Genomic DNA, 16,862 nt, shown 5'->3' with positions numbered 1-16,862 from the left:
ATAGCGGTGCAGCAAAGGCAAACTTTCAGAGACAAGATTAACCGGCTTACTGTTGCCACCTAAAGACCACTATAGACATTGCTGATCAGCTGTACTTGTTTCAATAACAATAAACATAACTGGCAGAAAGCATGCAAAGTACAACTCAGAACTGCTACAAGGCAGCATATCTTTAGTGAAACACAGAGAACGGTACGTAATATATAGCATATTTTTTATGAATATATCTTCTCTAAAAGGAGCAGTTACTTCCAGAACAGATGTTGCTGTATGTGCCCTGCTCAGTATCCACCTCACCAACAAGTATGCAAGGTAAACAGCAGCTGATGCAAAAGCATTTTACTTTGTGCCACATCAAGTTGCTAGGCGAAAATTAAGCATGCTTTTGTACCATCTGTGTGAGCTTCAGACTGGTATATCCATTGCAAACCACTCACAGGAGAAACATGATGCCTCAACCTCATTTCAGGGATCCAGATAATGATTCTTTCCGATGACTAATCCACCTACACAGACACATTAAAGGAGACAGGTGACTGGAAAGACTTTGTGAACCACAATGTATTACTGTATCAAGCCAAGAATACAATGCATTTTAATGAGTGCTGAGAGCAATAATTATTTTCTTTATGCAAGCAACCTAAGGATAACATTAAACCAAACATTATTAAATGATTTTATTATTATTATGATTAGAGGATCTCAATGGGATGCATTAAAATGTCAAGTGAGATTTTAGGATGAACATGCTTTAAACACAGGTTACCTGAAAGTAGTTTAGTTTAGTTTTTTTTAAATGGGTTTGGGGTGATAAGAAGGAATAACCTGTAATGTTTGGTTATGTCATAAGTCCATCAGATCAACAGTACGAAGGTCACTCTTGAAATCAGGACTTAAAGGATGTGTTGCAGTAAGAATACCTATGTTAAGAAAGGGGAACAAGACTAAAAGGCTAAAATATGTGCAATAACACAGAAATTAGACTATGGAACAATAATCAAAGGTGCTTTGGACTTCTGATGAATGGACAACGACACCTGTGTCTTTTGCCAGTTCTGTTGTCAATTCAATGCTTGTCTTCTTTCTATTCCTTAAGAATATTATCTTCAAGTATTGCTCATCCTTGTTAGCTTTTTTGGTCTTTCAGTCCTGGGCTTGTCAATTACAGATGATGTTTCTCTGTACTTGTTGATTATGCTTCAGGTACCACATCTTGAAAATCAAGTGATGCGGCTATTTCCCCAAATTCCACAAGTGCTCTAATGCCTGTGTTCAATTCTGTATTCTGTGTTCCCTGTTTTGGGACACACTGTAAAAGGCAGCACATTGCAAAGCGGTGCACTACTGGCTTCCCCTGCTTATTCAGTTGTAAATTACAAAGCTCAATAAGTTCTTTTTCTAGAAATGTCACACATATTCCTGATGTACTGTATTCGCCTCACTAAAAGTACCTTTAGAATGTAGTTCTTAAAAGCAACTGCTCTTTCAGATTCTTACAAGATGTCTTCAATGGAAAACCATTGATGTGCACTTTTCCAAATCATACCCTTTGCATTAGGTAGAGTCTGGAAGACAGGAAATGTCGTATGTTCCTTAATTACTAACCTGTATAGGCCTTAATACAGCAGCCAGCTGTAGACCCAGTAGAATTCGTACTGTAGATGTTTGTATTATATATGAAGGACATGTTCTGTTGTCTGACCTAGACAGACATCTAGCCTAGGGTATGTGTACTATTTTTCCATACATATAGTGTTATGTCTAAAAATTGTCAAGGCTTAAATAAATAGAAAATGTCGAAAATGTAGTAAAAGACAACCAAAGAAATAAGATATAGACTGAAAAACACAGACTAGCCATGGTTTCACATAGAAATTATATATTACTCCCAAGAAAACAACTTAAATTTAACTAAAGCTGACATTTGGGATGTAAAGCAAGGAAAAACACTAATATCAGTAGATGCTATTAAAAATGACTAACTCAACGGGGAATCATTTTACAAAATGATTTGTGCTGCATTTTCTGGTGATAATATTAGCATTCCAACTGACATTCATTTCATGGTTAAAATGTTACAGCTTTGCTTCGCATCAGCAGTCTCTGCAGATTTGAAAGACAGCTAGCCTTGCTTTCTAATTTACCATTGAAAAAATAATTGCTATTGTGGCAAGCTATGCTCCGATTCATTTAAAAGCTTTTCGCTGTAATCAATCACAGCAATCGATGACTGGGTTTTTCCAGCTACCTGTTTAACATGGGTATACACAACATGAAAGTATTACTGCTTTAATGTGTTCAATCACAGTTGGCAGGACATATCTAATTGGTTATGGTACAGTGTTGGTGTTATAGTATATAACAGAGTTGATTCCTTTAGTCACTGTGGCTGATAAGAAAGAATATTTAAATGGTACACGATTGTATAAGAAAGGTGATGCCAAGAGCAAGATTTCTAATATCCTATTTGAAAAGATGAAAAGATTCCTCTTAAAAGATTGCTGTATCCAATGCTAAAAGCGTAGCAAACTGTAGAAAACCTTAGAAAACCCCAGTGACCACGTGTCAAACATGGCAAAACATATATAGGTAAGGATGGTAAAAGCATGGAAAGCCTTGGTATATGCACTGTATTAGTGGGAGAGTTATGGTTCCGGTTAAACCTGTGGAACTACAAAATTACTTTGCAAATGTAAAGCGGGCTGTGGAAGTATTGGCATGACTACTCATTAATTAAGGCTGTAAAGATTGTAAAAGTAAAAGACTTGCTATTTGAAACAGCTGAAGGTTGCAAGCGCATGTGTGCTGTTGAAACCTGTTACAAACTGAACAACAGAAAAAAAATAATTTCCAGCGTTTTTTTTTTTTTTTCCCCTGAACAGAACCCCCAAATGGGCTAATTAAACATCACATGCTACACTTGATAGAAATCTGTTCAGATATTTTCAGCACCTGTTAAAACAAAGCGTCCATTGGATGCACAATTTGGTGCCAAGACACCTGCTACCTATGTCTTGCATTCTGTTCAGTGCAACACAGATGGTGGGAGACAATCTTTCACATTATTTAGAAGTTTGAGTTTTTTTTTTTTTTTTACCACTTGGGAGTTGAGAAAAACTTCAAGTGAGGTTCAAGTATAGGATTTTTTTATTATTATTATTTATAAAGTATTGTTTTCTTCACTATCCAATGTCCTATATACCGTATACAGTAAGTCATCTTTCTTTTTTTCCATGGCATTAGGGCGCCATGTAGTGGCCAATGAAAATACCAGGACACTCACACACACACATACATACACTTATGTTTGCATTCCTATATTTGTGTGGACTTCTCTTTGACTCGCACTATATTTTTATTTACCCTTACTAACTCCAATCAGACAAAACTCCACACAGGGTGTAAGTCGACAACAAACTATAAAACTTTGGCAATTTCAATTTTTTTAAGGCATATTTAGTTCTTCAAAAGGTGATTTACAAAGTGGGGAGGTCCCGAGGCCATAGTTTATTCAGGAGTTACTATCTTTGTGGAGACATTTTCTCAAATTCTGGCCCCACATTAATAGTAATACCTGCCCACACGCACACGCTCACACACACACACACACACACACACACACACACACACACACACACACACACACACACACACACACACACATACACACACACACACACGCACACAGACACACACACGCACACACAAACACGCTCACACACAAACACGCACTTCACAATAAATGTTAATAACTATTTGCTCACTCAGTTACTGAGTTGTTTCTTTTTTCCCCAATGCTGTTTTTATTTTATAACATTTTTTTCACATATCACAATTTAAGACACTGTGGTAATGAAAATACAGATAAAAAAGTAGTATTTGATTTTTCTTTTGATTTTGATTTATCATATTTGAAAAGGCACACCTAACTGTTATCTAAAATAACAGAACAGCAATGACCTCAAGGTAATATTGCAGCTATGGCATACATACATGTGCACAGATAGTCTACCAGACTCTTTTTCATTTAAACTGTTCATTTTATCAGGGATTTCTATCTTGAAGGTCATGGTCTCACCACAAAAAACTGTCAGTGAATCTCATAGCAGGTCACGAACCAACTGCACAGAGAAGGAATTCCATTACATTTCCCATTTACACCCTGTGCACTTGAGGGCTACCAGTTCACCCAACATCAATGACAAAGACATGCCCACCACCTCCTTGTGTAATCGAAATACAGAAACACAATGCATCTTTAAATCCCTGCCTGTCAGCAAAGTGGGGACTGCAATGGAATGATATTAGTGGTTCTTATTGCAGTTACTCGTATATTGCACATTTATTTTTCAGTTCTTGTTTTGTAGGCTAGACCAGCAAAAGTGCCTTTATAGAAGTAAACACAACACCATGCATGCAAAGCATGTTATTGGGAAGGAAACTTGACCCAAAATGGCAGATCCACCAGTTCAGAGCAGAGGGAGGCTGTTGAGTGATGGAAGTTCCTTGCACTCCCTTGGCATCCTCCCTCTACTCTTTCACCTTTTGGCCATATAATATTGGAGAGCCTAAAACACATGTTTGTCAGTCTGTAGGTAAAGATGTGATAGTATGCTATGTATGACTCGCCTAACACAAGACTTTAATGACATAGGGTGCGTGTGAGAGAGAGAGCCTAACACAAGACTTTAATGACATAGGGTGCGTGTGAGAGAGAGAGAGAGAGAGAGAGAGAGAGAGGAAGGAAGGAACAGATCTCTATAATTATCCAATGCCATAAAAGTATCATGAGAGTTCAACTCTGGTTAAACATTTTTTTAAATTAATTTTGTGTAATCGATTTTCCTCTTGCAGTGTTATTGAATGCAATATGTGTGATCTTTCATAAATCAGGAGCCATGTCATTGGTGTAAGATGAGCTATGGGAGTTTTCAGCTATAATGTATCAGTTTTTTTTTTTAATTGAAGTTATTGACCTTTTAAAACCCATTAAAATAATTGTAATGAAATGACTGTTCTTTCATTTTTTTAATACATAGCATAAAGATAAATATGTGAAGCACATCTTTCCCCTAACATTGCGTTAAGAATACTTTTACAAAGTGATTTTTTTTTTGTCTTCAGACACTGCATGATATTTTAACATATTGTTTAAAAGTCAGACTGAATGGATGAAACTATTTCCTTTCTTATGCGTGTCAATATACATAATGTGCATGAATGATAACTAGGTATTGGGTTTTTTTTTTTTTTACTGCAAATATAACCTTGATAGCTCACTGTAAATGTCACTAACCAAATTATTGTAAATGAGGACATAAACAAGTGTGGGAGGAGGAACCAAAAGATAATTTTTCTGTCCTAGGAAGACAGGAAAAACTTTTCGTCCAAAAACGTTTCTGACTATATATATATATATATATATATATATATATATATATATATATATATATACACACACACACACACACACACACACACACACACACACACACACACACACACACACACACACACAAAAAGTTATCATGATCATGTTTTTTTTTTTATATTTAAAGAATTTAATCTGAAACTACCCACTCCCACACACGCCTTAGAACATAGTGGGGATTTACACTTAACACGTTTTCCATATCTCTGGAGACCCGCTTATCAAATTGTCATATAACATGATATTCACATTATTTGGCATGAGTTATTGAGAGTAAACGATTCTGCGGATATGGGGTGGTGTGCCTGTTCATTCATCCACATAGACGTAACACTTACATATGTCCACCCTGAGAGTCACTTATCAAATGTGATTAATCAGTTGATTGCTAATACTTCTTTAGTACAAACTGCTGATACATGTCATAATTCTGACAGCTCTAATTTAGAATGTGTAGCAGTGGAGCGGCGCGGGGTGTACAGTATGTTAATGATATAAATTTTAAACATGCCTCATCTGTCTAGTCCAGCAAAGTATACGCGTTGATATTTTGGTATTCTATCAGCACATTTCACCAGAAGCTCGTACGACCTATTTCCTTGCATCAGCCACGCGGTTGATTGGCTATTTATTTTTGCAAAGCGGAAGTCTTTGGCTTGGGGATTCCCCGTGGGAAGTTCCCAGTACATATTATTACAACATTGTCAATGTTAGTACATAGTGATTGAATTGCACGGTTTCCTCTGGTTCAACTGTGTATAACGTTAAAATTAAAATTAAAATTAACTACGTGGTCAGACACTGTACTCTGTGCGTTTTTTTTAGGGGTCTTTAAGATGTAAGGGGCCCTTTACAACAAAGGATGAAGTTCGTAAGTATTGAAAAGTTACTTTCTTTGCAGTTGCATCAAATTAGTAAAATTGTGTCAGCCTCGTAACAAACTGAAACAAAGTAACGCTATTTGCTACAATGTGTATATTTTCTCCTTTTCTGTAAAAAAAAAAAAGTATCAAAGCGGTTGACAGTCGTTAACGTGCAATTTATCGTGTTGTCCTGAAATAATACACAGTACATTCTTCGATAGCAGGCCTGTACTGTACATCAACCCGCTGTGTATATATATATATATATATATATATATATATATATATATATATATATATATATATATATATATATAAAATTAAATACATTCTTTACCATACTTCTTGGTAAGGATATTTTTTTCTCAGTTCATACAACCAATCTGAAAATGGAATACATATACTTTGATTGCGTTTTCTAAAACTTTACAGTATTATCTTGAATTTGAATGATCGTATTTAGATTGTATTATTTTCTGAATATTTAAACGCTAATGTTATTAAAAGGAATATATTAGTATTAACAAATAGTATTAACAAATACACATTCTGTATTTCTGTTTAGAAAACAAAATTATGTAATGTTTTTCGCTTCTTTAATTTTAACAGATTTATTTTGGTTAGGTCTGATTTAAAGAAATAAAAGGACAAGATCGTAAATCCCCAAACTTTCCATGAGAGGTAAGTAGAGCAGACTTATATTGCAAAGAACACTACAGAAAGGGTCGCTAATATATATTATAATTAGTCATTGCAATTAATGAAATCCACTGCAGAAGAACATCATTGTTGTAAAATTGTAAGCTGACAAAGCGAAAAAAAAATGCTAACGACTCTTTCTAGAGACTGTACAAAGTTAGTAAGGGATGCATAAACTATAAACAGGAAAACGTACAGAAGATTATTAAAATATTTCTTAGTATTAACACTGCTCCTGTGAACAAGTAAAAGTCAGCTGTGTCTGCGATTTTAAATGAATGTATTTTTTTTATATATATTTTATCTTTTTTTTTTTTTTTTAAGTCTGATTTTTCTACAACTGGAAGCAGTTTATTCCTGAAGTTCCAATCTATTTAATCACAAGTGGAAGCTGAATGCCAACAATTGTACACATTTCCCAGGTTATGCAGAACATTAGATTAGATCACAGACAAAAGCACAATTCCTTCCAGTGAATGATCTTTTTTATTTTTTTTAATGACAGTTTATTCCTTTTTACCAATTTTGGATTGTATGTGTACTCCAGATGCTACTGAATATCAGTCAGCTTTGTTATAGCCTCTTCAATAGACAGGCAAGAACATATGTCCCTTCAAATTAGTGAACATTTCAGGTGTTATAGTTTTGACTGTTCTTCCTTTGTTAGAGCTTATCTTAAGAACACAATAAGGTATACATTTAATACAGTCTGTCGTCACTGTATTAATTACTTAAGTAAATGACAAGTGGTATACAGCATGTCTTATCATAGTGCTGTATAGCTTCCTTAATGTGGAAATGTTGTCAGTTTAAGTGTTTATTAGTTTTTTAATGACAATGTATTACTGTACATTACAGAAAACACAGCATTGTAGCAATTTGTTTAATTTAATGCAGGAAAACGCATTATCAACCAATGACAATACTTTTGTGGTAATCAAACTGAAAGATGAGGAATACCGTCAAGGGTCTTACTGGGTAATACTCCACTCTCTTCTGAAAGCTTTTTATTTTTAGAATCAGAATCCATAAAGGGCTTGGGTGTTTTTTAGTTTTTTTCGACACTCGTTCCTGCAATTCATTTCCAACTATATTTCAAACATTTACTCAGTTTCCGACTCTGTATTTTAGTCATGAGAAACTGAGCGAATTCATGTCTGTCTAGAGCCCTCTGGAATATTCTGTTTCTGTTTAAGTTCTGCAGCATTTAAAAGTCCTCAGAATGTTTGAACTTTTAATAAAAACACTGCTAACTGTTATTTCATGTTGTGCTAGGTCTCTAGGTGGAAGTGTTAGTGATGGTACTAAAGAGTGAATTATGGAGAGAAAAATGGGGGATCAGCTCAATAAAGCGTATGAAGCCTATCGTCAAGCATGCATTGAAAAAGAAAGTGCTAAGAAGGAACTTCTACAAAAGGTGTCTTTTATTATTTATAGTATATAATTGTATAGTTTTAAAAAAAAAAGAAAATAGTGCTATTTAAAATATTTCATCTTTGACAGGATGTGTATTTAAAATCTCTGAGTAAGATCACGTCTGATCAGAACAGTTGCTGCAGGTTTTTGAACATGTATATGTAGACAAGTATATGAATAAAAGGGGCGGCCACTTTGCCATGTTGCCCCTTTTGGCCCTCCTGCCAAGTCCCTGCTCTGCCCTTCTTCAACCCTGGAGTAGTACACTGTACAATGTAGCTGCCTTCATGTTAAAACTGTTTACTAAATAAACAAAGCCCTCCACCCCATTAAAAAAGGTTTGGGGGCTGTACAGTATCCCTTATCCCCTTGAATGCTGTCTACAGTCCATTTATATGCAAACACTTCCTATCTACAGACGGAAGCTTATGAACGCCATATCAGTGAGCTGAAGCTGCAGTTAGAGGAGCAAAACAAAGTCATTGCAGAACTTAGAGCCCAACAGAGTTCTGCAGGAAGTTCCTCCAGAGGTAATTGAAAAGGTGTCGCTGCTTTATTGGTTGGTAATTAAACTAAAATGGTTACTGAGAGGGGATTTGTTGAAAAGATTTAAATGGCTCATTTGGCAAGTCAAGTGTTACTGCAAGTGTTATTTTCAGGTTAGGCATAATTTAGGCATTCCTAACCACAAAATAATAGGTCTGAAGACTAGTTAATCTTACCAGTCCTTATGTTGCTATGTTTATATAGGACAACAAACAAATAGTATGATATACAATAGGAAACAGTTAATATTTTGTTTGTCTTTATTTAGTTTACTATAACAATACAGTCTGGCAAGTCATGAATATCTAGTTATTTCAAATTAATATCAAAATATATTAAGTTTTGCTGAAGGTGTTCAAATATTCCAAAGTTAATAAAAACTTATACAGTTATTATACAGCTTACATGCTTTTTTTCAGGCAATGTCAAAGGCTCAGAGAATATACTTGAAGACAAGGAGACTGTTCTGCAGACGCACAGAAAAAATGAATCTCAGTCCTTATTACCATATGGTGAACTCCATAAACACCAAGCAGTCACATCGCACAGGGAGAATCTAGCAATGGTAATCTATGTTAGTTATTTAGTGACCTGCCATGAGAGAGAGAGAGAGAGAGAGAGAGAGAGAGAGAGAGAGAGAGAGAGAGAGAGAGAGAGAGAGAGAGAGAGAGAGATAGATTTTTTTTAGGGGACCTTGGGTCCCACAAATTTAAAACGTTTTTTCCTTTTTTTTTTTTTTTTAAACAACAATACAACAATGGTGGTAATAATACTTGTGTTCAATAGATGGTGCTGTAGGATAAAATCTCTTATGGCTGAAAAATTATCTTTGTTTTTAACGCAAATAGTCAAATGAAAAAAAACAAACAAACACCACTTGCTACAGTAGGCTACTCATGGCTGTGCAGAGTGGAGATGGAATGCATACTGAGATGCCAGAGGCTGTTATATCATTTCATTTAATACATACTGATCAGTTTAGCATTTCTGTATACTTGTACTTCTGGGTGGACTAATTTTTAAAAAGTAAAATATTTCTGCTGTAAGACACAGCTGTATTATCTCAGTTGTTTTAGCTCAGCTAGCATAATTTCTTTGTAGTTAAGTATGTTAAAACCTAACAGGTTGCTTTTTAAAGTTCCTAAAATTCAATTACCATTTCTCACATTGTATTGATTGGCTTCTGTATTTAAAGAATTTATTTGAAAGGTGATAATTAACTAACACAATTTAAGCATTTCTGGGCAGGGGTATTTGAATCCTCAAGCTTTAACGTAACATTGGTATCAAATTTATGAAAAGACGAACCTATATATAAATAGCTATGGGTTTTACACTCTCTTTACACTCCTCTTGAATCCTCCCTCTGCTCTTTCACCTGTATCATTGACCCACAATAGCATTGGACAGGCTCTAAATATGTCGTTTTAATAAGCCTAAAATACATATTTTGGCACCTATCATACCGAGTGAATTGGTCAACATTACTGTAACCCTGTATATTGGACATATACCATTATATATATATATATATATATATATATATATATATATATATATATATATATATATATATATACATACACATCGACACTATTTAAGAAAACCTGTTTCTGTGGTTTCACCAGAGTCTATTTTAAAGATCTAAACAGTGGCGGATTTTTATAAAGTTGCTGTTTAGCTCCGTACAGTACCTCTCAGAGAGTGGTATACAGTGTCAGATTAGTATCTTTTCAGCTGTCTGTACAAATGTTCAATGCATGCTACATGTTCTTTCTGCAAACCACAAATGTGTCTGTTGTAACAGTTGAGGGTTAACATGGACTAGATACAAAGTCTCACACTTTACCATCAGCTTTTAGATTGATTTAAAAAAAAAAAAAAAGATGATTTTGTTAACAAAGCGTTCAGGGGTTTTGAGCACTGTAAACTAACGGTTTTTTTAAATGCATAAAACCATAGTAACATAGTAATTTACAAGTCTGTTAGAGTACTGGCATGTTAATTGCTACTAACACCACATTAAATGGTGCAATAAGTTCTGTGCAGTTATTTCTTCGCAATGTTCTTGCATTATGTAAATCCTGTTATTATATTATTTATGGAAAATTATTTCCAGTATATATAATCTTAATGAGAAGCACAGAGTATGCACAAGATAAGAAGATAGATAACAATCTAAAATGTTACATTGTTAAGAAGCCTTTGTGTGTCTTTTTAAAATATATACATTTTCTCCATGTTGAAGGCAAATTTGAATATTGCTGAGTCAGCACCAAGGAAAAGTGTTCCTTATCCAGGGTCTGGAATAGCTATTGATGAAAGGTATGACCACTTATTCAATGTGTTCCCACCCTCTGAGACAACATTTTAGGAGTTTTAAAAAAATGAAAATGCATTTAAAATTATTTTTCTTTTTAATACAATATGCCCATTTTCCAGGAAAGAAGTCGTTGAGGCTTTCAATGAGATCCGTGGTACATTACAGATCATTCAGAATACGACAAGAAAACAGAAGGATCACTTGAATAAGCTGAGGATAAAAAACGAGGCAGCAAATGGTAACAATGCAGTTGAATTGTTATTATTCCATAAAATCTAATTGGTTTATAAAGCCAACTTCTGTTATTTCTCTTTTTCATGTTAATGATTGGAATAAAAGGCAAAAGTTTTGGACAAAATGTGAATTATTGTTAAACGTGTAAAAAAAAAAAAAGTGGAATTTTTCAAATTTAATTTAATAGTTAATAATTTCTTTGTTTAACTGTGATGTTTTATGATCTTGTTTGTGCATAAAATTACAAATATGAGCCATTTACCTTTTAGCTAGAAAGGTAATTCTATATTTTTCTGCAAGGAAAGTTGTATTGCCCACTTAATAAGAACAGTACACATGGTTCAGCTATATACAGTGGAACATCAAGTTCAGAACTTTCTGCAGCCCCACCTTCACCTTCACCTTCGCAGTTGTCAGAAGCATTATTTCCCATCATTAAGTGTTGTATTCGGTTCACCTGTTTGTAAGTGTGAAGCTTGTAACATTGTGATTGTACTGTATGTAATTGACTGTATATATTTATATAACAGAGTGCTCATGTAGTAAAATGACTTTTTTTACAGAGTGCAGGGTGAGTCATACGAGCGAGAGCTTGATAGTTCTAATCACAGCTGTACCGAGACATGCAAAAAAAAAAAAATCTATCAATAATCACAATTCTATAGATATAACTATAGATTTCTAAACCAATGCTATTTACTTACCTGGTCTGACAGTATTATCTTGTGTAATATAAAATACTACAGTTTTTCTATGATTATATGATTATGTTTTTCATAACTATAAACTAAAAAAAAATACCTTTTTATTCTTCAGAAGGTCAGTTTTCCATGCCTATACAATGCACTGATGTCACAGTTGAACAAGGACCCCTCAAAGCAACAAAAAAGACTAACACCAATATAGAAATAAGCTCTGCTTCTATAACATCCCGAGGAGTCAGCCCAGAAGATGAAGATTGCTTGGACTCCTTTTCTAATCTTAGTGTGAAGTTTCCACCTATAGACACTGAATATGACTTTTTAAATAGTGCACCAGAAAAACCAGTAGTTCTTGCAACTGGAAGAACTTTCACAGCTTTTACAAAGGACAGTGATGAAGTTACCCAGACTGAACATGCTCCCAGCTGCAGAAGAAACGACTGGGAACCACTGGCTCCTGGTTCAGATATTAACCACTTGAACATGGCAAAGCCTCCTGCTTCTTCTGCTACTTTAGATACTTTTCCACCTGAGGTTGTACGAGGACCACAACAGGTAAGCTGTTTAAATTGTTACATAATTAGCTGAAATTAAAATTCAGGCAGCAATGTGATTTTCATCACTTTTGATTAACATGACATTTTTTTTAACTTGAATGATTGTTTCTTTTCTATTACAAGAAATGTTTCTGCCATTGAAATACTTGTACATTGCCTGCCATCATTATAGAGAAAATTGAACAATTGAGAAGATATGATGGTACTCCACTGGCTTATGTTATTCACATTAAAGGTATGCCCTTTGGTTAGCATTACTGCAAGGTTAGGACCAAGGCTGAATACAAGCTCCAGTGCAGGCATGCTTTGGCTTTGCTTTGGCCAAAGTGATGAAGCAATTTGAGAACTTTCCTAAAGGCAGTGGTAGAATATTGTAATAGTTTCTTTCAAAGTTACTCAGGCCTAATTTTCATGTTTCTCAAATCAGGAATGTTTAGATTTTGTTGGTTGACTGTGTACATAAAATTTCTTGCAAATGCCACTCACAAGTTGATTGAGAATTTGACAGTAAAAGGTCCTGCGAGTTGTCTTGTGTTATAGACAGAAAATGGCTTGAGACTGTTTCTTTCAATTTCCAAGTCTGAACACAAGTCCTCAGGACTCTCAAGACCTGATTACTATAGTCCATGGACAAGTCCACTTCCAGGCTGGGCAGGGATGAGTCATGGCCACGTGCGGAGTGTGGTTTAGTATAATTTGTAATAATTTTCCACATGTTAAAAAAATATTACTAAGTAATACTTTTTAAAAAAGTACTGTCACAAAGAAGGCTGGAGTGGGTGACGTCAGACCAGAAACAGGAACCAGGAAATAAACGACAGAGAGGTGGAGTTGGGTGGAGCTGAGCGATTGGTACCGCTCAGCATTTAATAATTTAAACAAGCAGAAAATAAAAGGTTGAAAAAGACAAACAAGACACAGGACATGGCACTCGTCGCAAAAACAAGCAGACAAAGAAAACTATACAGACAAAACACGGTGAGCTTCTATTTTAACTATTATTATTACAGTTACCTCTGTCTCCAATCCCGTTCTCCACTCACCGAACACACAACCCAGAGTGAGTGAAAACATGCTGCTTTTATGCAGCTGTACCGAGACTCGATTGCTAATCAATCATTCAATTGGAGTCGCGGTACAACTGCATGTGAATTAATAAAGTGCAATTCCCTGTGCTCACAAATTATTACATTTTACTTGCACATGAAGCGTTGTGCAATCCTAGTGTCTAAATACAAATATACATTTTGAACACTCATGCTACACAGACCTGTTTATATCCTGTGTACCAATGACTATACACCAACATTAACACACAACATACAACACAAAATACACACAGGGGCAGGCACTTTGCCACAAGTACTTAATAAAACATTTATTATTCTAAGTAGTCCACAAGTAAATAAACATGCAACTGGGAGGCATGTACAGCAGGTTAGAGTATCTTTTTAATAAAGACCATAAAATAACAATATACATTTAGGTACGGTAAAGATAATGCATTTTGGAATAATATGTTTGAGACCCATTTGGTTTTTGTTTAGAAAAACTGAGGATACATAGGGGATCATAAACAGTTTTACCTTCTATTTACATAGTCTTGTATAACTATCATATTATCATAGTTGCAGTGGTAAGTGGTAAGAATGAACTAAATTACATTGTTTTTTTTATAACTAGTTGAAGTCCTGTGGAGCTGTGAAACACACATTATATTATATTACTTGTTACTCATTCCTTTCTTCTATATTCTCTCTCTTTGATTGTTCTTTTACTAGTTGTGTATCTATTTTTTCAGTAGCTGCCACCCTGCTTTGTACCAAGCCAACTGCATTAAAATAAATGAAACAGCTGGTATGTGATTACAAGTTTACAGCGAAGTACACTGCTTAAAAAATCATTTTAAAAAAAGAATTGGTGTTGAGCTGTCACACAGCATGGGGCAGAGGGTTAGATAATTGACATTTTTTTTCAGATAATAATGTGTTGAAGATGCCTGTGTTATAAAAAGATAATGGGTCACATCAAAAGCAGTAGTTGTTATGCAGTGACAAATGTATATGCTATATATAAATTACATGTAAACAGGCTCATGAAGAATTCAAGGGAACTATTTCAGTAGAATTCAAGTTGTCTTGGTTTATGAGGAAGGATGCTTCAATGGCAGTATTTTTTTTAGATTTCAGATAGATGTTGTTGTTCTGATAGTGACCCACATTATTTTTTTGTTATTATATGACATTGAGAATTCCACAGCAGCACTGGTTATAGCTGAAATAGAGGCTACATTTGGTTATAATGCAAATGATTGAATCAGAAATATCATAAAGCAGGAAAATGCTTAAAAGAAACAAGTCTTTTGAAACTATAAAAACTGGAGGAATAAATATACGGCTGGAAAATGTATAATATCTTCTATAATGTGTTAATTATGATCTGTGTTTTTGGTTGAATTTGTTGAGGACATTGCTTCCGTTATGACTCTTGACTATAGCTTGACATGCATACATGTAGTTGATTCTGTGAGCTCTGTTGGGATCCCAGGATACTTTAAAAATCCTGTTACTAAGATGTGATAGAAATTAAACAACCAGAAGTTAGTTGGGTTAACTCTGAACGTCACTACACCAAGTTACACTTTAAACCTAGTCAGTAAACACATAGAAAATAAATGGAGAGTTAAAGCAGGCAGTGAGGGTTGAAATGCGCTTCATTGGCTTCACACTAAGATGGTAGCGCTATAAAAAGAAAGATACAATGATCAACTCTGGAGGATTCCTACAAAGTCCAACAGTGTTTTAAACAGTGGCCACACAGTGCTGTAGACAAAGGTGTCAGAGACATACAGTACTGTAGCGAACAAATTTGGTTTAATCAAACTGCTGGTACGGTAACATTTTATGTAATGCCCAAAAACAATTGCATGCAGTAAATTACTGTTCTTCCTTGCTCATGATTTTAGTTTACAAAAAAAAAAAAGTATGTTCAGTAGTTGTTTGTTTGTATTTTGAATGTATTTAAATTTCTAAAAATGACCTTTTAAAAAACAAACAAACAAAAAAAACGGATCTTGAAATAAAAATAGAAGAAAAAAATATATATAGTGTGCTTTATAACATTATTTTTATTAGTTGACCTTAAACGGTTATTTGTATTTTAATACATTTTGTGTTCTGATTGTTTCTAAACAAGAAAACAGGGACCATGTCTGTACTGAGATGCAAGAAGGGGGTTTGTTGTGCTGTAATAGAAGGCATAGAACATGGTGTAGTGCTGCTTTTTTTTTTATATAAACAGAACCTTCAATTCATATGTGCACATATAAACCTTATGTTATAGTCATACTGCAAAACCAGTCCATAGATAAATGAGCCAGGCAGAAAAAAGAGGACTAGTCAATTGATTAAAAAGCCTGAAGTAAAAAAAAAAAAAAAGTATCTATATATAATTTGAAACTGTGTTTTTTCTTTTCTTTTTATGTAGCTCTTCTGGAGCCCTCACAACAGTGAAGACTGTGCTGATCCTGAACAAAATGCAAACCCCAGTAGGTGTGAGTTCTGCCAAGCCATGCTCCCAGCAGGAATCGCATCTAACCGGGATGAGTTTCTGAGGCATCTTAATTCACACTTTAAAGATCCAGCTAGCAATGGGTTCTAATATGTAAACATTTTCATGGATATCTGAATCTTATGTTGTTGCTGCTGTATTTTTTATTTGAGCTACAGCAAAATGACACTTTAGGCAGTTAAGCTGTAAAAGCTGCTTTTGTTTTATGTCTGTATTTAATAGTGTTTTCTTTAAATTTTAAACTGTTACGTATCATTTAGGGTGCCTAAAGCAAAATATCTCTAAGGTAGATGTTGATGTTTTAGTCTAATTGTGACTATGGGGTTTTATGCTCCCATTCAAGCAGCACTCAACTGCTTTAGTGAAAGTATACCAAATATGCTGCAACTATAAGCACTTAAATTTAAATGTATACAACAGCTGTTAAAAGTTAGATTGAATGCCGCTATAGAAAACACATGTGCTATATTTTTTGATTGAATCAACCCCTTAGGCAATGTTTTCTTTAACCAGACTATTTTA

The 16,862-nt window shown here is 34.6% G+C and overlaps 1 protein-coding gene across 5 annotated transcripts; it reads left to right on the top strand.

Annotated features, from left to right (window-relative positions):
- The first annotated feature begins 6,104 nt into the window (after window positions 1-6,104).
- Window positions 6,105-16,862, top strand: tank (TRAF family member-associated NFKB activator). 5 transcript variants are annotated; one of them, XR_005951020.1, is made up of 10 exons: window positions 6,106-6,302; window positions 6,919-6,975; window positions 8,269-8,410; window positions 8,828-8,939; window positions 9,375-9,520; window positions 11,204-11,280; window positions 11,398-11,516; window positions 12,329-12,768; window positions 14,572-14,627; window positions 16,257-16,331. XR_005951020.1 is itself a non-coding variant. In XM_041262112.1 (9 exons), the coding sequence occupies exons 3-9, from the start codon at window positions 8,312-8,314 to the stop codon at window positions 16,428-16,430; spliced, it is 1,167 nt and encodes a 388-aa protein (XP_041118046.1). In that variant the 5' UTR covers window positions 6,105-6,302; window positions 6,919-6,975; window positions 8,269-8,311; the 3' UTR covers window positions 16,431-16,862. The 5 variants fall into 5 exon arrangements, 4 of the variants coding, with proteins under 4 accessions (XP_041118046.1, XP_041118047.1, XP_041118048.1 ...); XM_041262112.1 differs by lacking the exon at window positions 14,572-14,627 and having other exon boundaries at window positions 6,105-6,302; window positions 16,257-16,862; XM_041262113.1 differs by lacking the exon at window positions 14,572-14,627 and having other exon boundaries at window positions 6,105-6,302; window positions 6,904-6,975; window positions 16,257-16,862.

The sequence above is a fragment of the Polyodon spathula genome, chromosome 10 (genome assembly GCF_017654505.1).
Source record: "Polyodon spathula isolate WHYD16114869_AA chromosome 10, ASM1765450v1, whole genome shotgun sequence".
In the NCBI taxonomy this organism is placed as follows: Eukaryota; Metazoa; Chordata; class Actinopteri; order Acipenseriformes; family Polyodontidae; genus Polyodon; species Polyodon spathula.
Note: the sequence above shows the minus strand (reverse complement) of the source record. Positions and strands in the feature narration are given on the sequence as shown.

Bases quoted from the DNA above. Each gene is read 5' to 3' on its own strand.
- tank (XM_041262114.1), top strand. From the start codon at position 8,312: ATGGAGAGAAAAATGGGGGATCAGCTCAATAAAGCGTATGAAGCCTAT. The intron at 9,521-11,203 runs GTAATCTATGTT...TCCATGTTGAAG, and splicing joins ACAGGGAGAATCTAGCAATG to GCAAATTTGAATATTGCTGA. The intron at 12,769-16,256 runs GTAAGCTGTTTA...CTTTTTATGTAG, and splicing joins TTGTACGAGGACCACAACAG to CTCTTCTGGAGCCCTCACAA.